The sequence below is a fragment of the Eublepharis macularius genome, chromosome 3, assembly GCF_028583425.1.
Source record: "Eublepharis macularius isolate TG4126 chromosome 3, MPM_Emac_v1.0, whole genome shotgun sequence".
NCBI lineage: Eukaryota > Metazoa > Chordata > Lepidosauria > Squamata > Eublepharidae > Eublepharis > Eublepharis macularius.
In genome coordinates this window covers 136,121,161-136,147,616 of record NC_072792.1, presented here as the reverse complement: position 1 = coordinate 136,147,616, position 26,456 = coordinate 136,121,161, and the positions used below count along the sequence as shown (strand labels likewise).

General features: G+C 40.6%; 1 protein-coding gene across 1 annotated transcript in view; it reads right to left on the bottom strand.

The window, feature by feature from the left end:
• Nucleotides 1-18,764: 18,764 nt before the first annotated feature.
• MORC1 (MORC family CW-type zinc finger 1) overlaps nucleotides 18,765-26,456 on the bottom strand; it is a 77,456-nt gene continuing 69,764 nt past the window's right edge. The window contains exons 27-28 of the mRNA XM_054974432.1: nucleotides 23,090-23,272; nucleotides 18,765-18,875 (exon numbers count right to left, since the gene is read on the bottom strand). Coding sequence (XP_054830407.1) covers nucleotides 18,765-18,875; nucleotides 23,090-23,272 — 294 coding nt within the window. The remainder of the gene's footprint in view (nucleotides 18,876-23,089; nucleotides 23,273-26,456) is intronic.

Here is a 26,456-nt window from a genome sequence, read left to right as displayed (position 1 = left end):
CAAATGTTGCCCTTGAAAGTTAAGGTGGGTAGGAAACCAATCATGGCCATTATATCATGGCCATTAAATAACTATGTCATGCATTGTATGGTCAGAGAAAGAAAGGTCTCTTACTTTTCAGATGAAGAAATGAGCTTCTGACCTTTGTCATAATAAATGCTTCATCTGGTATCTGAGTTGTTTTTTAATGAACTTATTTAATAAAGTGCTGCTGATATCCCTTCATCTTTAAGATTACTTTGTGGTATAACATTATCCTAACATTTTTCTCTGAATTCTTATAATTCTTATTACACATCTATAAATGTGAGTCAGTTTTGTTTTGTTTGCCAAAATGTTGCAATGTTGAAATACCTTTTCAGATTGGTAGACTGGCAGTGTAATCCTAAACAAAAGTTACAGCAGTCGTATAAGGCTGTAACTCTGATTAGGATTGAACTGTTGGTTGAAATCCTTCCAGTCCCATTTCATACATATGTATTTTCATTCCCTTAGGTTTTCTAAAGTTGCCAGCTTTTGAGTAAAAAAGTATTTTTAAGTGTATGAGTTGCCTAAAGTAGGTAGATGGAAAAATGGAAAGCTCTGCATCTGCTGAGTCATCCATCTTACCCTCTTTTTACATCAGTCATCATTTGTTCTCATGTACTTCTTGCCAATTCTTCTCAACCCTTTCTTTGAATGATGGCTGAGAGACAAGAATGTGACACCTGTTATATAAAGGGCTGCCTTGTACCTTTACCTTGTCATTAAACTAGCAATAAACTCACTGTATGATTTTAGTCTTGAATGTTAGTTTTAATTGGTTGTGATATGTTTCAGTAGTATCTGATGGGAATGGGATGTGCAAGAAATAAAATGATGCTCCAAAAATATAGGATATGTCATGGTCACTTTGACATGATTTGAAGGAGGAAGAGGAATAAGAAAGAACCTCAAGAAATAGGAAAGATTTGTGTTAACTGTTCTGGTAGTGGAAAAAGACAGGCAAAAGAGTGGGTGGATAGGAATCAGCAGAAACAATCAGAAACTCATGAATCCTTCACCATTATGTGTCTTACTTAGGAGCTTGAAGCATATTTTCTCTTTGCCAGGCTGCAATGGTCAAGAGAAAAGCTCAGATATGCCAATTCACAGCTGCCTTTACTTGCTTTCCAAGTGAGAATTTTAATTGCCTCTGAAGCAGGGATGCAGTGTTTTCTTCATGACATTTTAAGAGAAACTGCCATGGGTAGTGAAATGCAATCCAACTGGAGGGATTACACCTTGAAAAGGATTTTCCAATGAAACCAATGGAATCTTCTATTGGATTTATTTTTCATACAATCAGCTTTACTTCTGATACTCCAGGAGCCAGCTCAGATTTTTAAAAGAATGTGTGGCCCAGTAACATATGACTTCCTTCCCCCTGCAGTCCTATTTAACCATTTCCCTAGTTACTTTTTTGTACTCTGCACTAACCCAAATAATACTGACAGTAGCTGCAGTGCTCCCCACCCCCACTGCTCACTTGTATTTTGGGAAAAATTATGATTCCCTCTTGTATGGTTTCTATGAAATATACCATTGCATTAAAAGCCACTTCAGCCAAATTATTTCTACCTCATAAATTATGCATGAAGTATAATTGAAATGCTTTAAATAGATTTTTTTCTGAACAATCAGGGAAGCCCGACTGGACCAATGGTAGATATTCATTTGTCACTGCAGCCTTTATGTCCCGTCACTCAAAGAAACAAACCAATATGGCTATTTTTGTTTCTTTTTGATGTCATCTATTATCATTGTTATCAGTTTCATTTCTCTCATTTTTTTAAAATAACTTTTTTCAATTTTCATTTTTAAGAACAACAATAACAGGCTCACAGTTACAAATATAACGCAAGAAAGACAACACTGCAGATATGAAGTACAGTACATTATAACTTTGTTTTCTGACACATTTCTTGCCATTTTTACTCATTTTTATACACATACCACTGATGCAACATTTTTACTCCACTTAATATGTTATACCCAATTTATACATAAAGTGAAATTGAAATTAAAAATATGTTAGTTTTAATGTATTTTAATACCATGTTCAGCCCCATGATATTTATGTTAACAGGGTCTTGCAGGAGCCAAGCCAATCCCTAAGCTATTGAACAGCTATATGAAATCACTAGGAGAGGACATTCAGGAATTTGGATTGAGTTTATTTCTTTATTTTTAATTTATTTTCAATTCACTTTTCTTTTAAAGGATCCAAGGATATTTATAATGCTTATATAAGAGTAAGATTTGGGTTCAGTAGCATCTTAGAGTCCAACTAAATTTCCAGGGTGTGAGCTTTTGAAAGTCAAAGCTCCCTTCCTCAGACACATGGAGTGGAAAAAGGTAGGAGTCTTTAAAATCCAGGTAGAGGGTGGGAAGGATATCTCAAATTAGATTATCAGGAAGCTAGCTATAATACAAGTTGTAATTAAGTTGATAGAACATAGGTGCAAGTGCATAAAATTAACATCCGTAATGAGAGAAAAATCTTATATCTTGATTCAACCCTGGAGAATCCATTGTTTCAAATCTGCAAATAAACTCAGTAATCTCACATTGTAATTTTCCTTTGAAGTTTCTCTGCTTGAAAACTGCTACTCTGAGGTCAGCAATAGAATGTTCTGGCAGATTGAAACGCTCTCCCACTGGTTTCTGAATGTTGTGGTTTTTTATATCAGCTTTATGGCCATTCATTCTTTTGCGAAGGGACTGACCTGCTTGTCCAATATAGAGTTGAAGGGCATTGCTGATGCTTGATGCCATATATAATGTTGGAAGTTGAACAAGTGAATGAGCCTGAGATGGTATAGCTGGTATTGTCAGGTCCAGTGTAGTTGGGATTAATATGAAGGGCAAGTTGGCATCTTGGTTTATTGCAGGCCCTGGTCCCAGAGTTCATGTCCATGTTGGGATATACATTGTTGTGCGTGACGAGTAGTTTAAGGTTGGAGGGCTGTCTGTGAGCCAGAAAAGGTTTGCCTCCCAATGCCTTTGAGAGAGCAGTGTCATTGTTCAGCATAGGTTGCAGGTCATTAATGATGTGTTGAACTGGTTTGAACTGGGAGCTGTATGAATGTGACCACCAGTGGTGTTCTGTTGCTGTTCCGTTTGGGCTTATTTTATAGCAGGTCACCCCTTGGTAGCATTCTGGCTTTGTTAATTTGTTGTCTTACTACATTCGGCGAGTATTGTAAGTCCAAAAATCTCTTGTAGAACATGCAGGTGAGAATCTCTGTCAGAGGCATTGAAGCAGATGCAGCTGTAGCATAGAGCCTGGCTGTAAACAATGGATTATTTGGTGTGTTTGCGATGATGATTGGAAGCATGTAGATATGTTTGGCGATCAGTAGATTTTCTGTATAAAGTGGTCCTTAAGTTTCCATCCTGTATTTGTACAGTGGTGTCAAGAAAATGTACTTCCTGCGTGGATTGCTTCATGGTCAGGTTGATGGTAGTGTGGAAACAACTGAAGGCCTGGTGAAATTTCTCCAGTGCTTCTTTCCCATGAGTCTAGATGATACAAATGTCGTCAATGAATCTCAAATACAAGAGTGGTGTTAGTGGGTGGGGGCTGAGGAAGTGCTGCTCCAAGTCAGCCATGAAGATGTTCACATATGGTGCCCATGGCTGTGCCATTGATCTTAAAAAATAAATCATTGCCAAATCTGAAGTAGTTGTGGGTGAGGACAAACTGGCAGAGCTCAGTAACAAGGTCAACTGCGGTGTTGTCAGAGATGGTGTTCCTAATGGCTTGTATCCCATCTTTGTGGGAGATGTTGGTGTATACATATTTAACCTGTCAAAGGACATTTAAAACCAACATTTACAATACTAAACTTGTTCAGATGGCATCTGCATAATTAAACCAACTTCTGATTTGGACAGCTTCATCTAAGTAGCTCCACCTCACTGTTGCACCAGAATGCCAAGACCGCGGGGACCTTCCTGACATTCAGGCAGCCCACTCTACACCAGAGGGGCTGCTATAAAAAAAGCTCTAGTCTGGGCAGATGGTGGTTGAATCTAGGCAAATATCTGATGCCTAGGAGTACATTGAGAGAAGTAGTTCTGCAAAGATGAGGGTTCTAGGCCATTAAAAGCTTTATAGGTAATAACCAGTATCTTGAATTAGATTGGAAAACAGACAGACAGTACAAAACGTTTAAGATATGTATAAGGTTTTTTTTAGTTAATCCTTTTATTCAGCTAAACATTTTCTGCATGGCTTGTGCCAGTTTGGCACCCCATGCCTTTATCCTCTCTATTACCCTATCCAGCTCCTGCCGAGCCGCTCGGTTTCCTAGCTTCACTCGCAAAACACCATTCAGATCTTGCGCTGCTCCTTCCAGGTCATTCATGGTGTCGTAGGCTAAGCCACGTCGAAACAGCGCCTTGGTGTTGGCTGGCTGAAATGCCCCAAACAGGTCCCCAAACAGAAAACACGTTCTTTATCTGCGCCTTGTCACAAATGACATTGGCACATTCCCTGCCCAACTTCATTTTTATACTGCCTTTCTCCATGATGGTGACCAAAACAGCTCACATCATTCTCCTTGCTTCTGTATTATCCTCACAACAACCCTGAGAGGTATGGTAGGCTGAGAGTGTGTGACTGGATCAAAGTCTCCCAGTAAGCTTCTGTAGCAGAGTGGTGTTTCAAACCTGGGTCTGCACTGAAACTCTAACCACTACACTACACTGGCTGGGGAAGGGCACTGCTGTTCAACAGTAGCAAGCAGCCAGGCCTGGGTGAGTAATGCAAGTAATGTGGTATAAAGGCAGCAGGAGGCTGCTTCTGGGTCTGGCCCCAATGAGTCCTCCCTCAAAGTCCCAAACACCTCTTGGAAGGGCCCTACCCCATCCTAGAGGTTGCCAGGTCTCCTTACCCTACCAGTGGGAGGGGACAGACCTGGCACTCATCTTGTTTTTGTTCTTCGTGTGTGTGCTTCACACCAGGCTGATTTTGGCCCCAGGAATGCTCTCAGGGCAGTGCAATGACATCATTCCTGGGAGTCACGTTGTTGCATCACCCTGGGAATGTGCCTGGGAGGCCTGTTTCCCTGCCTTCCTTCCTTAGGTGAGTGGTGGTGGGGGGCAGAGAGTGGGAGCAGGGGCATTCCCTGCCCCCACCAGGGACCTGGGATCCCTTCCCCTCCCTGGGTGGTTGTCTAGCAACAGCCACTGAAAGCATTTGGTTAAATCTACAGCTGCTCCTTTTATCATGTTGAGGTTTTTAAAAAACCCAATGTATTTTTTTTCAGGTGTGTAGGAAGATCTGTCTTGTCCATTCATGGCTGCAGTCTCTAGATTTAAGTATCCTCAAATCAGATAATAGCCATTTTGTTATTAGTATATAAGATAAATGCTTTCATTTAATATGCTGGCCTAGATCTAGCCAACTGTCAAATATAAGGCAACTAGTGTATGCAGATTTCACTCACATTGTCTCCCTCCTACCAGCAGCCCCTTATGCCCCCTGGAAAGAGTATTCCTGGCATGGCAGGGCCTAGACGAGCAACAAGCAACTGGGGCTGAGGGAATATAATGTGGAGAAGAAAGAGAATAAAATTGCTCCTGTCTGTTAACAGAGCTGTGCGTGTCGGTTTCATGGCATCCTCTTTATCCTCATGGATAATGGCTATGGGGATCCCACACTACACTACCAAGAATCAACATTCCAAGGTTGAGAAGGGACTCCTGAGGGAAAGGGAATGTAGGGGAAATCCATAGACTCTCCACCAGTAATTCGTGGCCTCCAAGCCTCTGACTCTTTCCTGTTGCCTTCTTTGTTATTGTCTCCAATCTGGATTCTAAACTTCTTGTGGCACAAGAGTTTACAATCTCAGTTTAGTACATAAGAAGAGCACTGCTGGATCAGAGCAGTGGTCCATCTAGTCAGCACCCTATCTCACATGGTGGCCAACCACTTACTATGAAGGGCTAACGGGACAGAGGCCAAAGCCTTCTCCTGATGTTTCTTCTTCCTAAGACAGAGGTTTACTGCCTCTGAATATGGAGGTCCCCTTTAGTCACCATGGCTAGTAGCCACCTATAGACCTGTCGTCTGTGAAAGACCGACAAATGGCCTTTGTTTATATTATTCTGTCGAGTGCCATGTATTTTTATGGCTTATTTACAAATAATAGTAATCTTATGGCTGCCACTCTCAAATATTATAAAGAGTCAGTTTAGAAACAAAGTTGGATGACACAGTCCAGCCAAAGTTTAGCACTTTTATTAATTTTCATTGATGTCCATGTAAGAGATATAATGATTTATTTAAAATATTTGTATGCCATCTTTCTACCCAAAGTAGGAGCCCCAAGTTGGCAAACATTAAAAAGTTAACAAGCAACTTATTTTTTTAAAAAAATTAAATTTAAAACATTTAAAATAATATTAAAAGCAATTCAATAAACACACACGCAAACACACAACTCAAAGAACAGAGAAGAGAGCCTATAACTTGGGTTGCTAACTTCAGGTTGGGAAATTCCTGGAGATTTTGAAGATGGAGCCTGGAAAGGGTGGGATTTGGGGAGAGGAGGGGCCTCAGCAGAGTATAATGCCATAGTCCACCATCCAAAACAGCCCCAGGGGGGCAGACGAAGGTGGGTGGGAAGGAAATTAAGGAAGCAGGATGGGGGGGGCAAAGAAGGGAAAGAGAACATAGTGGGGGAGGGGAAAATGAGATGCCCCCCAAATTTTTGTGGGTCCCCACTTGTTCCTATCTAATAACTTATCCTATCAAAGATCGCTACCTCTTCTATGACTGCCCTCGGCTATGCGTTTTACCCACAGCTATGACTCATGCAGGTCTTTTATTAGTATCCAAAGTAGCCTATGTATAATGGCACTGGAGTATTTTAATATAAGTTTTTAAATCTGTTTTTAAAGTTGACTATTAATTTATTGTGTTTTAATGATGATGTGAGCTGCCCTGAGCCCATTTGTGGGGAGGGCGGGATATAAGTCAAATAAAATAAATAAATAAAATAAATAAATAAATAGTAGGTGATAACTCTTCTAGCCTGTTGTCTGTTTGATGAAGAAATGTGAAGATCTGCTTATCTGTATGCAGAGTTTTTAAACTTCAGTGCATTAGTCCAAAACCTTTTGTGATCTGACTATTACCATTGTTAAGTTCCAGCCAAAGAAATGCTGCATCAGTTGCGATATTTGGCTGCCAAAAGCTGCAACTCAGTTGCACATTTTTCTTCCTTGTTTTGTGGATGCGTTGATCTATGGGAATTTGCTTGTGATCCCTGGTTCATTTGTTTGCTTATTGTTTGTTTAAAAGTTTGTTTTTATATGGGGATTTTAATCAATAGGCTTGTTGTATTTTGGATGTTCTTCCTTGTATTATGTGATAAAACATTTGGTTTAGAACCGTGGTGCTCTGTTGTGCAGAAACAGCTGAGTTATGGTTCCGTTTAGCACTTACCTGAAATGAAAACTGCACTTTTGCCTGGCCAGTAATTTAAGTACATTATGTTAAATACTTGGATTAAGTACAGTTACTAAATATGCTCATTTAAATAATGGTATTACAGCAAAAATGAAGGTTCAGTAGGCTTTTAATTTACGCTTATCAATGCATTGCAGATTTTATGGCCACAATCCTGATCCTACTCATGCATAACTATGCGCAACTGAAACACCCAGAATTGTTACTGTATAGTTGTGCCAGTGCTTTCTTGATATCAAATGACTGGTTCTTCTTGAAGAGTTTAATTAGTAGTAGTAGTAATAGTGAAGTAGTAAGGAAGTAGTAAGGAAGCTGGAAGGATATTAGAATATTCCTCATATTAGCCTTTCACGTGGCATGGAACTCATTCAAATACTTGCTGCTATATTTGATAAAGCAAGTATATGGTTTTGCTTTGAGTTTAGCATGAATGAAGATGTTCAAATATATGTTTACAGATGTATTTTACTGGAACTTATCTCCCATTCAGATCCTGTTGATTCGCACCGTAAGAAGCTCACCTCCCATTCAGATTGAGACAACAGTGGATTATGCTTTTGTGTGTGGGGGTGATAATGATGTTTATTACATGAATCCTACCTTTCCTCCAAGGAGTCCAGTGCCACAAACATGGGAGGTTATCCATTTTTATTCTATTAATAGTCAGATTCCTTGATTGTATTTATTTATCATTTGACATTGCTTATTTATTCTACCATCCACCTTGAGTCAAGAAAAAAATTAGGATATAAATATTTTAATAAATGAATACATATTTAGTTGTGTTTTTTTAAGGAGCATATTGCCACTAATGCTGAGCATTTTTGTCTTGCTGATTTCAGTGGGAAAGGTTAAGTATGTTTCTACCATTGAAACAAGTACAAATTTAAAGGTTCTTATCTGTGTCTGAATATTTTTGTATTATAAATTACTGTAATACTCAAGAAATATTTGTGATATAGATGCTTCAGTTCAAACATGGCTGTTTTTTGATCCATAATACATTTAGGGATTTTCTCTTGTTTAAAACGTATTAACATTTTAACTTCTTGGAGAGAAATTTTATAATTTTTTAAAGAGGTAATGAGAAAAACACAACAGGGTTCCTAATCTTAAAAGTTTATGGTATTAATTTTATCTGATTAATTTGATTAGTTCTGGGTCATACTTTTCACAACAAAATTCATCTGCTTTATGCAGAAGTATACTTAGAAGTTCATTAACAAATTTCTGTGCTGCTGTTGGGTTGGAGTAACTACCAGCTATTAAGCGTTTCTATGCATTGCTTTAGATCCAGAGGAGTTATCCATGTTAGTCTGTAGTAGCAAAATAGTAAAGAATCCAGTAGCACCTTTAAGACTAATCAACTTTATTGTAGCATAAGCTTTCGAGAACCACAGCTCTATTGTGAGAACTACTGTACTCTACTGTACAGTAGAGAACTACTGCCCGGAAAATCCACAACAACCAACCACAGCTCTCTTCATCAGATACAATAAAAGTTGGTTGGTTTTACAGGTGCTACTGGACTCTTATGCATTGTCTGTTTGCCAGTGGTTTTGAGACAGAATGGGATGCTGAAATGGTCCTGGAGCACAGTAGTGCTGGCATCACCCCCTCTCTCGCTGTGAGATGGAGCTTGCTAAGAACTATGACAACAGGTGTAGGCTCATCCTACGTTGATTGTTCATTGCATAATCTAGTTCTGGGCTGAATTACTCCTGCATTGCTTCCAACACTGCAGGAGCCACTTGTCTCAGATTTCTTCTGACTGTCAATAGCCCTGTCCCCCTGGGCAGTAGCCTATTAGGAACATCCCGTTGCACCAGAAAATGACATAATTTTCTAGCACATTGGAGGAATTGCAGTGTGTGCTGAAGCTGAGTTCTGTGAAAACTGCTTCCAGAGGGTTGGTTTTTACAGCTTCTGGCCTCAGTATGCACCACTATTCCTGTCACTGATGCAAGAGGGGAGTGCGGGAGCACATGCACACGCTTCTCTTGACCATGTGTCTTCCTCTCACCTGCCAGGTGGCAGCAAGTGGGGATGGGGTTTACTCTGCCTTGGGCAGGGGTTAAGCCTAAACCCAACCTACCTGAGTGAGGGATCCTCTCCTGTTGGCAGCTGCTCCTCTTCCTTGCAGCTCCTGAAAGAAGCACACTTTCCCCCTTCAGGGGACCTTCTATTATTTGTTGTAGTGATATACAATCTTGTAGTTGGGAGGAGAAAGGACATAGTGATGATGTTTACCCTTGGGAACCCTACTAGGGGAAACAAACCCTAGTCACCTTCAGACGTAGGAGCAACAGTGCCCTCTTCCTTGGAGAGAGGGAATTCCTGCAGAGAAGACTTCAGTGAACAATAGTTACAGGTAAGTACTATCTTGTTTTCATCATTGGTCTTCAGTGCAGTCCCACACTGGGAGTACAGCAAGCTACTCACCTATGGAGGTGTGGTGATGATCTCATTGGAAGAGAGAATGTAGAACAGTCTGACCCACTGCTGCTTCTTTTCTTGCAGTTACATCCAGAGTATGATGATTAGCAATGGTGTCAGCAGAAGACCAAGTCACAGTCTGGCATGCGTCTGCCAGAGAAGCCTCTTGCAGAAATGCAGCAGAAGTGGCTTTGAGTCCTGGAAGAGAGTGTGCATGCAGATCAAGTGGACGTGGCAATCAGGCATGATCATAACGAACTTTAGTAATTGTCACTTGCCAACCCAGAATCGCTTGGGTAGATGCTGCCTTGTCCTTGTTGGGGGAGAGAATGACAAACAAAAAATTGAACATCTTTTTGGAAGGACCTTGTTCTGTCTAAATAAAACAAAACCTTGTTACGTCTAAATAGAACAATATGGCTCTCCTCACATCTAGAGTATGCAGTGTTTGTTCCATTGGTGATGTGGGAGTAGGGAAGAGTACTGATAGGACAATATCCTAGGATAAATTGAACTTAGACACCACCTTAGATGGAAATTGCAGACTGGTCTGCAGAACTACCTTCTCTGCATGTATTTTCAGAAAGGGGAATCCGTCTATAGTGTTTGGAGCTCATTCACCCTCCAGGCAGAGGAAATCATCAGCAAAATGGCAACCTTGGTTGAGAAAAAAGGCAAGGAGCAGGTAGCCATGGGTTTGAAAGATTTCATAATCAGTTTAGATAGAACTACCGAGAGGCACCATTGTGAGACAATGATGAGTACATATTAAACAGACCCTTAAGGAACAATCTGGAGGTATAGGGTGAGAACGCAAATTTACCCTCCACCATGGTGTACCTTCAGGGAGGAAGAAGAGAGCTTTGGTGTATGCAAGACAAACAGATAGTCAAAAAGTGTTGACAAAGGACAATTTACCGGGGACAGATATTTAGCACTTGCCTAGTGTGTGAACCTCTTCCACTTCTGGCCATAAGATCTTCTAGTGGAAGCTCTACAAGCATTTAGAATTACCTCAGCCGCCTGCCTGTCCAGATTGTGGTGAAATGTTAGGCCACCGCAGAAGAGCTCTGGAACTTGTGACAAACATATGCATGTGCCCTTGGCTAGTTGTTGTAGCAGGTGGAGCCAAGGCTGGCAAGGCCAGAATGAAGTAAGAACACAAGTGGAGGAGGGGCAATGGTGGGAACGCATAAAACAAGGCTCCTTTCCGGGATACCTGGAAGGCATCACCTACTGATTCTGCATCACTCCCCTCCTGGGAGCAAAAAAACTGCCATCTTGGCATTTTCCTTGATAGTAAAGGGGCCTATGAACGGGAACCTGCACTGGGCAAAAACAGGAGTAATGTAACCGGTCTGTAAGAGACTACTTGTGGTGGAACAAGCCCAGCCTGCTGAAAAGGCCCACTTTTGAATTCAGTGAACCAGTTGCAGGGCCTCCATACACAAAATTCTTGAGGCACTACCACCTTGCTTGTTGATGTAATACATGGCAGTGGTGTTGTCTGTTCGTATTTGAGCACACCTGTGGGAAACAACAGCTGAGAGGGAGGTAAGGGCATAACACACATAATTCTAAGACATTAATGTGCAATGATTTTTTTCAGAAGGCAGCCATGTACCATGAACTGAGGCATCCCCACAATGAGCTGCCAGAAAAGCATTAGTTGTGACTGCGATCTAAGGGTGGTGAAGACAAAAAACCATCCCTGTGGTAATAGAGCATTTCTTTTGTGGTGAATGAAGGACAGGATCAAAATGCCTCAGAAACCATAATTACAACCCCGTCATCTTGAGATGTGCAAATGGAACCACTGCTCTAGTAGAGGCCATCAAACCCAGCAACATTTGAATATACAATGCAGATCGGAACTTGTTACCTGTTTACCATGGTTCTCAACAACACTGTCATGTGAAGAAAGGTTCTACTAAGGTTAGTGTCGAGGAGGTCTACAGTGAACTGGGCTAAACAGGAAAGAACCAATTTGAATTTCTTCTACTTTATTTCTTCTACTCCAGTTGTTCACAAATAGAGATAGTGAGAGTCACCTGCTCTGGGAGAAGCTTGTTGGGATGCAGCAGTAAGTAGCCAATCATTCAAATAATGATATACAAAGTGACCCATCACAACAGCTAAACATTTAGTAAATACCCTTGGGAAATCACTGCATATTGAAAAATATCACCTCCACATTTAATTCTCCAGTATTTCCTGAAGTCAGGACAGGATATAGCGATGTGGAAATACGCATCTTGGAGGTCCAAGACTACAAACCAAGAATCTGGGCTAAGCATTTGTATGGCTGATGGGAGTGTAAGCATCCTAAATTTAGACACTTTGATAAAAGTATTCAGAATATGGCGGTCCAAGATAGATCTTTTCCCTCCATCTTTTTTTATCAACCAGAATATAACAGGAGAAAAACCCATATGGAGAAGCGGAGGTTTCTACTCATTGAACTGCACCTTTCCCCAGGAGAAACTCGAGGTCCTTTCCTAACAGAGGAAGATCATTTTGAGGCACATAATACACTATATGGTAGGCATTTCACAGAACTCTAAATGGTAGCCAACTTTAATAACAGAAAGAACCCATCTATCAGATGTCATTGAGAGCCAACGGGCAGGATAACTGAAAAGCCTGCAGGGGATCTAGTCAGAACTGTGGTTTCTGGCTCTGTCCTGATTCTTCAGAGGGCTGAGTACTTTGGCCTGATCTGGACCTCACACAGCTGTTATGCCTCTGATGCTATTGATGAATGGACAAATAAGACCTCTGGGGAGGATATACTGATCGGTAGGGGTGGTGATACCTATAGTATCTATATGTAAATTGGTAGTGCTGATGACAGGAGGACAAAGAAGTGGAAGGATGACCCGTGGAAGGAGTAATGCCAAAGGACTTTCTTGTCCTTTTTTTGGAGACATTAGCATCCATCCTGTGAATGGGGAGCTGCTCTTGCAAGAGGATTGCAGATTGGGCGGGGGGGGGGCTGTTGTCAGTAGCAGGAAACTCTTTCAAGTAAACAAAAAAGTACTGGGAAGGTTGCAAAACTGACAGTATTATGCCTACTGCAAAGTGTGATGTCATGTCAGTAGACAACTCCCTGGTTTTGGGTTGCATGGTGGATAGCTGTCAATTTTGTTAGTTTTTGACTGTGAAGCAGTCTTTAGAGATGGTCTTTTAGTACATGGTTTTTATTTGTATATGATTTCCATAAAATATTCACATGCTTAAGAGTTTTGTTGCTGTAAGCCATCACCATTGCTTATGCTGAAGCTCAACTGATAGTTATACTGGCATTTACTTAAACTGCTATCCACTTCTTCAAGGATTTTGCAAGTTAATGAATAATTTAATATAATCTAATTGTCATGAAAAAATGCATCTCTATCCACTGAATAAATAAGATTCCCAATTTCTCCTAGGTCAGGAATCCCCAACATGGCACTCAGCATTGAGCTTCCTTGCACTTCAATAATGACACTTCTTGAGACTTGTTTCTTTAACAAAGCATCTGTTCCCTAAAGCAAAAAAGTCACCTCACTGGAGTAAAAGATGCTTCAGAAGAGTCCAGGAAACATGATCTTTGTGTCCACAGGAAGCATCCATTCACACACAATTGCTTCCACCTTAGGAGAATTGGCTTGCAATATGCCGATATTTTGTGATTGGCTGTAGCATGCACCCCATGGCAGCCATTTCATGATTGTTTCCTGTGCCAACTATTTTGTAGTGACATCTTATGTCCCTTCCTCAAAATTCCAAATGTGCTCTCATGATCAGTAACATTAGGAACTCCTGTCCTTGGTCAATAATTCACTAGGTGGTATTGGGGAAGTCACTCAGGATTCAAAAGGACTGAATAAACTGGAAAAACATTTGTTGGACTCACAGGGCTATGGTGTGAATGACCAAGATAAAGCCTGTAGCTTATTGTATATATTAAATACTGTATATAACATTAAACATAGTAATGTTCTTAAGCTGACCTATAACAGAGGTGTAATTCATTAACGCAGTGAAACATTTTCACAAAAATAATCAACAACTGTGTATTCCATACCAGAACCTTATATATTCTGTAGCATATGGGATGAATATGTAACAGTATTTAACAGAGTATATGAAATGTAATTAGAAAAAAAAATTGCACCTAACATTCCCAAAGAAATAGAAATTCAATTTTCAGACAAGATTTTTTATTAAAAAAACCCACAGGTTATTCATTTGCATTGTTTATTCTTTTCTAAACATTGTGTCCAGTTATGAGGTATGGTGCAATATCGTGTTTATTCACAGCATGAACGAAACAAATGTTTTTTTATCATACTCATGTCAAAAGGTGTGAAAGACCGATTAATATTCTTGTGAGCTTCTGGAGTAAGTTGATGTAAGCTCAACGCTGATTTAAATTCACATAGGTAAAGTGGTCTACACCAGTGGTGAATTTTCAGTGTTTTATATTATCTGCTGACCCACTGACATTCATAATATCCCACATCACTGGCATTCTTTTGTGTGTGTGTGTGTGCTTTTTTCCAAATGATTGTGTTGCCTAGAAGCAATGATTTTGCTTATAACTATCATTCAAACACCAACTTGCCAGATGAAGAAAGAGCTGCCTTAAACCTTTTTCGGATCACTGAACAGATACGCTATGCATATATAGCTTCTTGGTAAAATTACCTTCATACCAGTTTACATATAGAAAGCTTTTAGCAGTGGGTGGCAGTCTTTCCACAGCTAGGATAATGCAGTATGATGCCTCTGCACCCACCCAGAGTGCATTCATTGTACCAACAAAGAGAATAGCCCAGTTATCTTTTCTGTGACTATTTTTTTGTTTTAGATTATCTATGAAGGGAGCCCAACCTGATTTCTTTTAGAGAACCTGACTGTGCTAATGAAGAAACAAAGCACACAAACTAGATAGAGAGAACAAGTCTACTGTAGATTTGGGAGCAGGAGGATTATGAACAGTCATAATCCTGTAGATGATGTAGAACTGCTAAAAAGCAAAGGGACTTCAATCATTGCTTCAGTGGAAGACCAAAGGGAACCTCATGTAAACCACTCTGCATCTTCTACAGGAACAGCAGGATCTAACAAAAATAAACTCATGAGAGGGTAGTTGTTTCAGTGGCCTACTTGTCAGTTGCACCCAGTGACTTCTGGCCTACTTGTCAGTAGGGTTCCCAGTTGCCTGCCTGTGGCAGGATTTGCCCTGTTGCCCCCTGGACACTGGTAATTGGTGGGAGGTAGCAAACTGTCTGGCAATTGACCGCCTCCGAAGCTAACCTGGGAATGCACACAGTGAGTGTGCTCCTGGTGATGCACGCCATCACTTCCTTGAGTGTTGTTGTGTTGGCTGCAGGCATGCTTCTGTGCTTTGCAGGGGCCAATTTTGGCTCCAAACAGGCTGAAATGGCCCTGCGTGACACGGGAGCATGCCTGCTATTGGCACAATGATATCAGTTTCCAGAAGTGACATCATTGAGACTCACTGAGAGTTCATGAGTGAGGAAACACCTCCCAATAAGTGCCAGGCCTCCCCCTTGCACTAGGAGGGTGTAGGGACCTGGCAAACCTACTTGTAAGTGGCCTTTTTGAAAAAAAACCAAGATTATTACTCTGCATTCTGAATTTACCAGAATATATATATTTAAAAAGACCAGCAGGGAGTTGGGAACTTTGTCTTTGTGTCCTAGGTGGTAGCTGGAGATCTCCCGGAATTACAACTGATCTCCAGGCAACATGGCAGTTTTGACATCTTGAAATTCTTGACCCATGGTTTTAAAAAAAAACCATTCCAGTACAATCAAAAGACTTTTGTTTAGACACACACTCTTCTTAAAAGCCAAGGTAAAGGGAAATGTGTACTTTACAGTAAAAAATCCACTTATAGGGTTGCCAGCCTCCAGGTGGTAACTGGAGATCTCCCAGAATTACAACTGATCTTCAGGCAACGGAGACCAATTTCTCTGGAGAAAAGGGCTGCTCTGAAAGGTGAACTCTACGGCATCATACCCCACTGAGGCCCCTCCCTTCCCCCAACACCACCCTCCAAATCTCCAGGAATTTCCGAACCTGGACCAGGCAACTCTAACTGTTTATGATGCTGATTGTCTGCTCCCTGTGGTATCACAAGGTCCTTTCCCCTATTTAACTGAAAGAAAATGAATAAATGTACAGACTATCCAAAATGTGGGCTGGGAAGTACAATTATCTGAATAAACAATCTATCAGCTAAGGAGTCAACTATCTTTTTGATCCCCTAGGCATTTTTGATATGTTGAGAAGAGTTAGCAGGCACCACCACAAGATGGCTGACATGGGGTGGCACTGTCAATCACAAAACGGCTGCTAGGGGATCTTGGGCAAATCACAACATAGTGAGAAATATCAAGCCGACTGTTTTTCTATGATGGAGAAATCTGTTCCTGAATGGGTGCCCCTTCTAGGTCCAAAGACCATGCTTGTTGTTATTTTCTCAAGAACCTTCTGCTTCAATGAAGTACAGTAAGCCAGGACTGGTTGTTTGCTATGTGGAAGGGACGTTTCTAGGAAAAAGCGGCTAACAACTAACACTGGTGGGCCCGCACAAAGAAAAACACCCAGGACAAGGCAGGGTAAGTGCCAGGCTTCCAATCTCCCACCCGGGGTTGTCAAGCGACCTGGCAACCCTAGTATGAAGGCCTTGCATGGGATAGCCAATATCATGAATTGAGACTGGTAACTGATGGGAAGCCAATGTAGCATTTGCAAAATGGGCATACTATGCATGCTCCATCTAGATCCCAATAATAACTGAGCTGCAGCATTCTGTACCAACTGGGGGAAGCCTGCAACTGCCCATACCCATGCTTCCTCTGGGTGGAAATACATACTGTAAATTACCCGGGGATGCTCAAGTGCAGGATTTTATGTGTGGTCCTCAATTCACGAGCAGGTTGTGTCTTGCTCGGCACACACAGATGCCACTTTCACAGGAGCTCCCTTTGTGTGATTGCATGTGCGAGTACGAACGGCAGAGCTCCAATTCAGCTTTGTTTTCGCAGCAAGAATTCTCAGGGATGGACACTGTAGAGCAAGTACTTTAGGCTCCTCTAACTTGCCAGTTTGCATTTCTTCAAGGTGTGAGAAATGAGGCTCACTTGAGCATCCCTAGGTACTTCGTAATGTGTATTTCTGTTGTGGTCCCCACTTTATGGAATGGCCTTCCTGATGAAGGCCATTTCCACATGCCCTTAAAGGGACAGTCCACTCACCGAACACTGGTGGCTTTTCCTCATGAATCCAGATGTATCTGCTTGCCAAACAGTTGCGGGCCGTTCGGCTTCAATTTTTGTGCTGGCTTTTTTGGGAACACACTTTCCATGGACCCAGAAAAAGCACCGAAAAACAGAAGCCAAATGGCCCACATCTGTTTTGCAAATGGAGACATTTGAAAACTATGCAAAACTGAATTATTCAGGAGGGTTTTCTAAAGCAGGTAATAGGACTGTATTGAAATAAAATGGTTGAGAAAGATACTTTAGCAAAGAGAGAGGGATCATGGAATATACTATTGTGTTCTGTGTGTTGTTGCAAGCATGCTTCTACTGTGTAATTTCTTTTATTTAACATGTCAGGTTTAAATGCTTATGCTTTTGTTTCAAGTTTGTTTCAGATTTTTGCTTGTTTTCAGATTTCTGCAGTCCAAACCCTACTGCACTATTCTATTGGAGGTCCTGTCCTGTTAATAGTATTTGATTTACACTATGTAATCTGCCTTGAAACTCTGTGAGAAAAGTGGATAATATACAAAGAAACAAACATCTGGAATAAGATTACTGCAAGCTAGTGATATGGTGAAGCATTCATTCCACATCTTAAGCATTTATTTGCTTGTACTGCAAAATCCTAGTTAGGACAGGGTTTCCTTGCAGCTGTGGCGGCTGATGATCAAGAGCAGCAGCAACAGGGCTTACACGTGATGGCTTCTCCACATTTTCCCTACTCTATGATGGGCATTTCTTCTTGCACCTTGGGGGAACGGGGCATCTCCTTTTTTCTTTTAAAAGTAATTTACAATGCTATAGCATTACTCTACAACAGTCTGTCAATTACTGATTTTAAAAACCCTGAAAAAGCCCTCCAGTGGATTGGGGGAGTGGGAGTGGCAGCCACAGGGACTGGGCAGGTAAAATGGTACCATTGTGGGTGGGTTTGGAAAAGTTCTGGACTTTCCCATCCATACAGCACCCATCCAATCCCCCTGGCACAGTGTAGCAAATTAGGGTTTGGAAATATCGCAAGAAATCTGGGGATAAACTGGAAAGTACACAAAAGGAATACAATGCTGTGTGGACGTAGCAAAACTTCTCCCTCCCATTAGCCACCAAGTCAGACCAAATACCAGGTATGGAAGCAACACTAGCCACTTGGTTTGGCAACTAAACACTTGCTTTGGCAACAATCTTTCTTTATTATGTAAGACAGTCTGCATCACTAATAAGTTAAAACGGAAAACTTTGATTTCTTCTGAAAAAATAAAATATCTACTGTTTGTAGTGTTACATATTAACATATTAATATTTTCAAATAAACAAAAGCAACTTTTTAAAAGCTCCAACTCTTCAACTGACACACTAACAATGTCAAGTTTTAACACACACCACTTCCATTCTTCAATGGGTCTTGTGTGGAGAGTCCCATTAGAATGAATGGAAACTGCACAGCAGCAGTGCTCACAGGATTACTGCCACACTACATAATAGGGTTTATGCATTATAAAGTGTTACAAGCCTCACACTTCGTATTGCAGCAGTATAATTTTGCCTCATTCACTGGCACTGCTGGTATTCACACAAAATAATGTACTTAGGTGCTCTTCCTTCTGAATTTCTTCTAGGTAGCCATCAATGTCTTCCAGGTTATTTATAAGAAGATGCTGAAACAGAATGAGGTAATACAATAATGATTAATGTATACTCAGAGTAAACAGTCACTGAACAAGTATGCCCATGATTTCCTCTGCAGAGCAAATAACAACTGGGTATGGGTGGGTTACATTAGGGAAACAGCACAATGAAAAGAGTAAAGCTTTCTACACCAGCACCATGGTTTCAATTCAATTTAAGTGACCCTATAGCAATGTTTAACTTGTAAAAGATCCTAATGTCAAAAAAATTGTGATCTTCAAACTGCTAATTTCTGGAGCAGTATTATTTATTTCAGAAGCCTTACTCCAAAGTAAGCAGTTTAAAGATTTCAGTTGAACTGTAGCTTTCTTTTTTTTTTTAACAAGACTCTTGTTCGGTTACTGATATCTGTATGGAAGATAACATAGAGAAAGTAGAAAATATAGAAATGTCATCTGCTTTGATCAGATAGGGCACAAGCCTCAGATGAAAATCTATTTTTGTTCTTTGAAAGGAGATAAATAATCCCAGGAACAAAGGGCAGTAGTATGAAAAATGAGGGTAAGAAGTTTTACATAGACTTTTTATGTTTATAAGACTTCCTTATCCAGTATGCAGCCTTGGAAACACAAGATTTCTCTAGTGTCTTCCACATTAGCTATCTGCTCCAAGTTAAATGGTTTGGGGCAGTGAGATTTTTTTCATGTTTCCTTACAGCATTGTGATGCATTTGTGCACCTCAAGGATTTCTCTGGCTTTTCTCTAGCCTTTTGCAAACCTGCTTTGCTCTGAAGTTTCGGGAAAGATCACAGTAAATCCTGGATCAATCTTGTGCATGTGGGAAAATTCAGATTTTCTGGGTCTTATGGTGATAATTTCCCCTGACCCTGTCCTTGCAGCAACCATTTCTTCTCCCTGAAACTAGGGGGCTTTTAATTTTTTAAAATATTGGCACCAGAATATCATTGTATCAATATACTGTTGTAATGACAAGTATAGCAGTTTTTCTGAAATCCCAGGTTTAATATTTTTTTAAGTAAGCCTCTAGTCGATTCCCTTGTGGAGATATAGGGGGAAAAGGCATATTTTTGCTAAGGAGGGGACAAATGACTTACTTTAAAAACAATGAAAGCTGGGAAGTCAGAGAAATTGCTACACTTATTGCTACAGCAGAATATAAATATAATGATATTCTGATGCCATTTTTTTAAAAAAAACGCAAAAGCCCTGGTGACCCAGAAGAGGGAGGTGGCCGCTTCCAGGGGGTTGGGGCAGGGAAACTTTGGGGTAACCTGCCACGTGGAAGCTCCGTTGCTGCTGTGCTTTATCTGCAGCCACACCATCAACTGGAAAACTACAAAATCCTGTCCCTTAGTGGAAGGTACTTCCACAGGATGAAGGTGGATAGTTTGACTACTGTGCTTGGTCTATAACAATTTCTATAACAGGATGCAAGTCTTAGGGTTGAACTATATGTTACAATTTAAACCTCATTTAATGTGTTCCCCTCTCCAACTTCCCATGCACTTGCACACTCCCCATGCACTTGCACACTCCCATGCACATGTACAGTCACACTTCAATTTGCTCCACGTGAGTACATTCATGCATTCAATCAGTTCCTCCTCAACTGCTAAAAGTATCCAGGCTGTTTACAACTGCAAAATTCCAAGTTTCCTCCACCTCCCACATTCATTGTTTGAAATGTAGCTCTTGACTCTCTCACACCTTAAAAAGAAATGCAAATTGGCAAGTCAGAGGAGCCTAAAGTACTTGCTCTACAGTGTCCATTCCTGAAAGTACTCACTGCTAGAAAAGAATTGGAGCTCTGCCCTCCCAACTCCGCATTTGTACTCACTTGCAAATGCTATCACACAAAGGGAAGTCTCATGAAAGCAGCATGCATGTGTGCCAAGCAAGAGACAGTCTGCACGTGAATTGAGGGCCACACATAAAATCCTACACTTGAACGTCCCCAGGTAAAGCACAACATATATTTTCTCTCTTGGATTACCCCCCCCCTTTCACTTGCATGTTTTAGACATTTTTTTCCATATAGTCAAAACATTCATTTCATTAGAGCCGAAACTCAAGCTCTTTGAGAACTTAGAATAACGTGCCATCAGGCTGAAGGTGGTGTAGATGGAGAGTAATGGAGTGACAGTTGCCAACTGCAGCCTGGAAATTACTGAAGATTTCAGGGTGCATGAGGATTGAATGGATGGGGGGGGGTTGTCATTGACATTATTCCATAGAGTCTGCCTTCTGTAGCTGACATTTCTTACACGGGAACTGTTACCTGTAGTCTGGCGATCAGTTGTAATTCCTGGAAAACTCCATGCCCCATGCAGAGGATGGTTACCCTAATGCAGTTAGGCTACTGAGAGGATAGTTAATGTCAGGAATTCTGGGAGATGCAAGAATATACCAGGAGGGAGGGAAGCAAAAAGAAAGAGGGGGAGGTGATTCTGCAAATATTTCTCTTACTCTCATGTGCCTTGCTATGAGATGGGGAGGTACAGAAAAGAGGTGGCAATATGTTAGAAGAGCAGAGGAGAGGAGATATTGCTTTGGCTCTCAGATTTATCTTCTGAGCAGAGGGATTCAGCAGTCATGAGGTCACCTTACTTTGGGGGGGGGGGGTTCTAAGCTGCTAGAGCTCGTACTCCAAGCCAAAGAAGCTTTGTCAGCCTCTCTAGTAACTGCAGGTTCTATCATTTTCACTGGGCCTGAATACTTCAAGTGCAAAACTTTCTGACATTCTTTGGATCATGCATCTTAAAAACTCCTGATTCTGATAATCAAAGAACCCTAGAGTTTATGTTTAAACACTGAATACATATATTCCATTTAGTTCAATGCTATCCAAGCATCTATAGTAAGAATTTTACAATCAAAGTCACAGAAGAAATGGGGGTTTGAAAATATTAATTGGTGTGATATTGATCTCAACATATGAAGTAAAAAATTAGAGCTCCTAACCAATTAAATAATTTTTAGTGAACTAATATTTGCCTTTTGACTGAATATAGTCAATGATTATTTAAACTAATAGATGTAAATGAATTTGCACAAAAGTATAACACAACTTACAATTTCATACACTTTTCCATTTATTTTTGCATGGAAAGGTTATATTTAATATTTTATCCTTTCATTTTCTTCAATATAATACACACAGAACTAACATAAACTTAAAATAAATGTTCCCTTAACTCTCAGCCTCCTTAATTTGGGTTCTTCCTAATAATCAACTATAATGTAAGTTGACTAAACTCCTGATTCAACAGATCAGAGGTTGCAATCCTATTTAAAATGGAGTGATGACGGCATGGCTTCTTTTCTAATATATAGTGAAGAGTATCACTGGTAAGAGTTCCAGAGGAGTTAGCCATGTTAGTCTGTAGTAGCAAAATCGAAAAGAGTCCAGTAGCACCTTTAAGACTAACCAACTTTACTGTAGCATAAGCTTTTGAGAATCACAGTTCTCTTCGTCAGATCACAGTTCTCTTCATCAGATGCATCTGACGAAGAGAACTGTGATTCTCAAAGGCTTATGCTACAGTAAAGTTGGTTAGTCTTAAAGGTGCTACTGGACTCTTTTAGATTTTACTGGTAAAAGTAACAGACATTTTTTCAAGAACTGCCACTCAGGAATATTATTTGCCAAAAAAAATGACAAATAATAGCTTGGAACTGTCATTGCCTTTCCTCCCCTTCCTTTTAAATTCTCTATAGTGTAGCGATTAAAGAATTGGTCAGGTTCAAATCCCAGCTCTGCCATGGAAGCTCACTGGATAACTTTGGCCAGTCATTCTCTGTCTCTCATTCTACGTCTCTTTGGGTTTCTACTGGGTAGAACTGGCAGGGTATAAGTCTCTAAACAAACATTTTCCTTATGTTATGGCAACTGTTGTTAGCAGCAGTGTATGGCAAGTGGCAAACAGCCAGCTGATGAGCACTGGAAGTCAGCACCCAAGGTGCCCCATGTGTTTAAGGCACTAGGTAGGAACAGAATGAAGGGAAGGCTGGCACAGACACAGAGAGACAGAGATTCAGCCACTACTAGGTGAGAGGAAGAAGGCTGTGACTCACATATACAAAAAGCCAAAGGCACTTGAGGTTTAGATGCTCAACTTTGTAGAGAAAGTAAACATTATGAATTGCCAAAGCTTAAATGCTAAGTGCTGGAATACTAGTTTCATTGGCACGTCTAAAATTCAATTAAAACAGAAGCACTTACTGGATGAATTTTCAACAGAAGTTGTGCCATCTTTTCCCGAAGATGATTAAGTCTTTCTTGTGCAGTCTTTACTTGTACCTCACACAGACCAATCTTAGTTTCAGCTTCAGCTTCAGCATGTTTAGCTTCAAGGCCTATAGACTGGATTTTTTCTGAGGTATGTCTTTCACATTGTGAATAATACTAAAACACATAAAGAAACCCCCTTAGCATTTTACACTCTACTATTAATTCCCCCCTCCCCTTAAACATAAAATAGAAAAAAACATTGATCTTTATTTTTTAAAAAGTACAAATTCTTTTAAATTGGGACCAAGGGAAAGCTCTTGCATAGGTTAATAGGACACTGCCATGGTAAAGGATAAGCTTTGCATGTACAGTGCCTTGAGTCCAATTCCTGGTATCTCCCATTAAAGTCTCTCATACACCATGGCTTGGAAAAGCGTCTGTCTGAGAGCCCTTACCAGACTTACTAGCTATTGCATGTGTTATGTGCCATCACGTCGCCTCCAATCTATGGCGATCCTATGAAGGAAAGACCTCCACAACGTCCTATAACTAACAGACTTGCTCAGATCCTGCAAACTGGAGGCTTCTTTTATTTAATCAAGCCATCTTGTTTTAAGTCTTCCTCATTTTGTATTGCCTTTTACTTCCCCTAGCATTATTGACTTTTCCAGAGAATCTTGTCTTCTCATGATGTGACCAAAGTACGATAGCTTTAGTTTTGTCATTTTAGCTTCTAGGGCTAAAGATTTATACGATCTTAAGAGAAGCCAACATTGCGGGTTGGCATTCTAAGAAATCTGACCTTTCATTTCTGAATTATCTTTCCTTGTTTGATATTGTCCTCCTCCAGGAAACCTGGTTATCAACACCTTTGCTAATTGATGGGTTCTCTACCAGCTTCTAGGGAGAATTCAGGCTTGATTTGATCTAGTAGACACATATTTGTCTTTTTGGCTGTCAAGGGTATCTGCAAAACTCTCCTCTAACATCACATTTCAAATGAATCATTTTTCTTCTTGTCAGCTTTCTTCACTGTCCAGCTTTCACATCCATACATAGTAATGGAAAAATATGCCTAAATTTTTATTCCGCTCCAGCCGCTGGGCTCCCGCCTCCCCTCTCCACAGGCCCAATGGCCTGGCCTGCTCTGGTGGCTCCTCCTCCGCTCCTGCCTTCCTCTCCTTTGGCTGCGTTTTTTTTCCCTGCCTTCCTTCCCCACCTGCCCCCTCCCCTCCTCCCTCCCCCAGGCCCCCAGCTACATGGAGCCAACAACAAAGCACAAGTGGTGGCGGCGGCAGATGGTGGTGCTGTGGCAGTGCTGGCGACAGAGGAGGCGGAGGCGGCTCAACATGTCTGCATAACAGCGGCCGCGCTGCCGCTAACCTACATAGTAATGGGAAATACCATAGTTTGGATTATCTTGATCTTGGTTCCGCTAACCTACATAGTAATGGGGAATACCATAGTTTGGATTATCTTGATCTTGGTTCCCAGATAGACACATTTATCTTTAAGGATCTTCTCTAGCTCCCTCACAGCTGCTCTTCCAAGTCTCAATCTTTGTCTGATTTCTTCATTGCAGTCTCCATATTCATTGCAGTTTCTCCATATTCTGTCCTGACAGTAGCCTCTTGTCCAGAGTACAGGTTGCGCATCAAAATGATCAGATGTTGTGGCACCCCCATTTCTTTTAAGACTCTCCATAGCTTTTCATGATCCACACAGTCAAACGCTTTGCTGTAATCTAGAAAACACAGGCTGATTTTCTTCTGAAATTCCCTGGTATGTTCCATTAGCCATTGTAAATTTGCAATGTGACCTCTGGTGCTTCTTCCTTTTCTGAATTCAGCTTGAACATCTGGCATTTCTCGCCCGCCAGTACACAACATGGTAAGAGCCTTTGCTGTAGAATTTTGAGCATCACTTTGCTTGCATGGGAAATTAACACAATTGTCTGATAGTTACTGCACTCCTTGGCGTCCCCTTTTTTGGGGATTGGAATGTAGACTGAGCGTTTCCAGTCAGTGGGCCATTGTTTTGTTTTCTGTATTTGTTAACCAATTCTTGTTAAGATTCTGATGGAATCCATTTCTGTAGTCTGAAATAGCTCTATTAGTATCCCATCTAAGTGCTTTGTTTTTCCCAGTTGCTTTGACTGCAACTTTTACTTCACTTTCTAGTATTTCTGGTTCTTTATCAAAAGATTCTTTGTCAAAAGTATCTGTCATCCTTCCATCTCTTTTGTATAGTTCTTTGGTGTATTGTTTCCATTTTTCCTCTATTTTGTCCTGATCAGATACTGTATTTCCATGGAGATAGGTCAAGATGGGTGGCCATGTTAGTCTATCTGTAGCAGTGGAAAAGAGCAAGAGTCCAGTAGCACTTATAAGTGGTAGAGTATGAGCTTTCATGAACCACAGCTCATTGTGGCTCACAAAAGCTCATAGCCTACCACTAATTTTATTAGTCTTATAGGTGCTGCTGGACTCTTGCTCTTTTCCACTGTATTTCCATGTTGATCTTTCAGCATCCCAAGCCATGGCTTGAATTTCCCTTTGATTTCTCAGATCTTTTGGAACAGATCTCTTTTTCTATCTTTTTTGTTGTTGTCTTCTATTTCTTTGCACTGGTTATTATAATACATTTCTTTGTCTCTGCATGCAAGTTGCTGAAAAGCTGCATTTAGAATTTTGACCCTATTTCTGTCACCTTTTGCTTTTCATCTACTTTTGGCCATTTTAAGAGTTTCCTCACAGTCATCCATATAGGCTTCTCCTTTCTTTTGCCATCAAGAATAGTCTTTGCACATTCTTCCTTCATAATATCGTTTCAGTCCACAGTTGTTCTGGATCATAATCAATTAAACTTAATATTGCAAATCTGTTCTTTACCTGGTCTTCAAATTCTTCAGGAATATTATTTAGATTGTATTTTGGCACGATGATTCTTTTAGTGTTTCTCTTCAGCTTTATTCTAATTTTTGATATTAGCAACTCATGATCTGTATTGCAATCAGCTCCTGGTCTTGCTTTATACTATCTATACACAACCAGGGAAAACAACAGTTTCAAGATATCTGTCAGTTTTATAAATCTTATAGACATGCAAAGTGCAAAACCAATTAATGTAAATATAAACACAATATAGTCAATCAATAAATAGTAATGTTACATCCAACAGGTAGAGTCAAAAGTCCATCTAATGGAAGTCCAACTGATGGAGAGTCATACAAAAGTCAATATTCCATTTCTCTTTCTTTCATTAACAATTTTTTCTTTCTGTCATTAACAAATTCTTTGACCTGGACCATCACATAATCTATAAGGATTAGAGCTGGACGTTCCTTCAAACATACTGC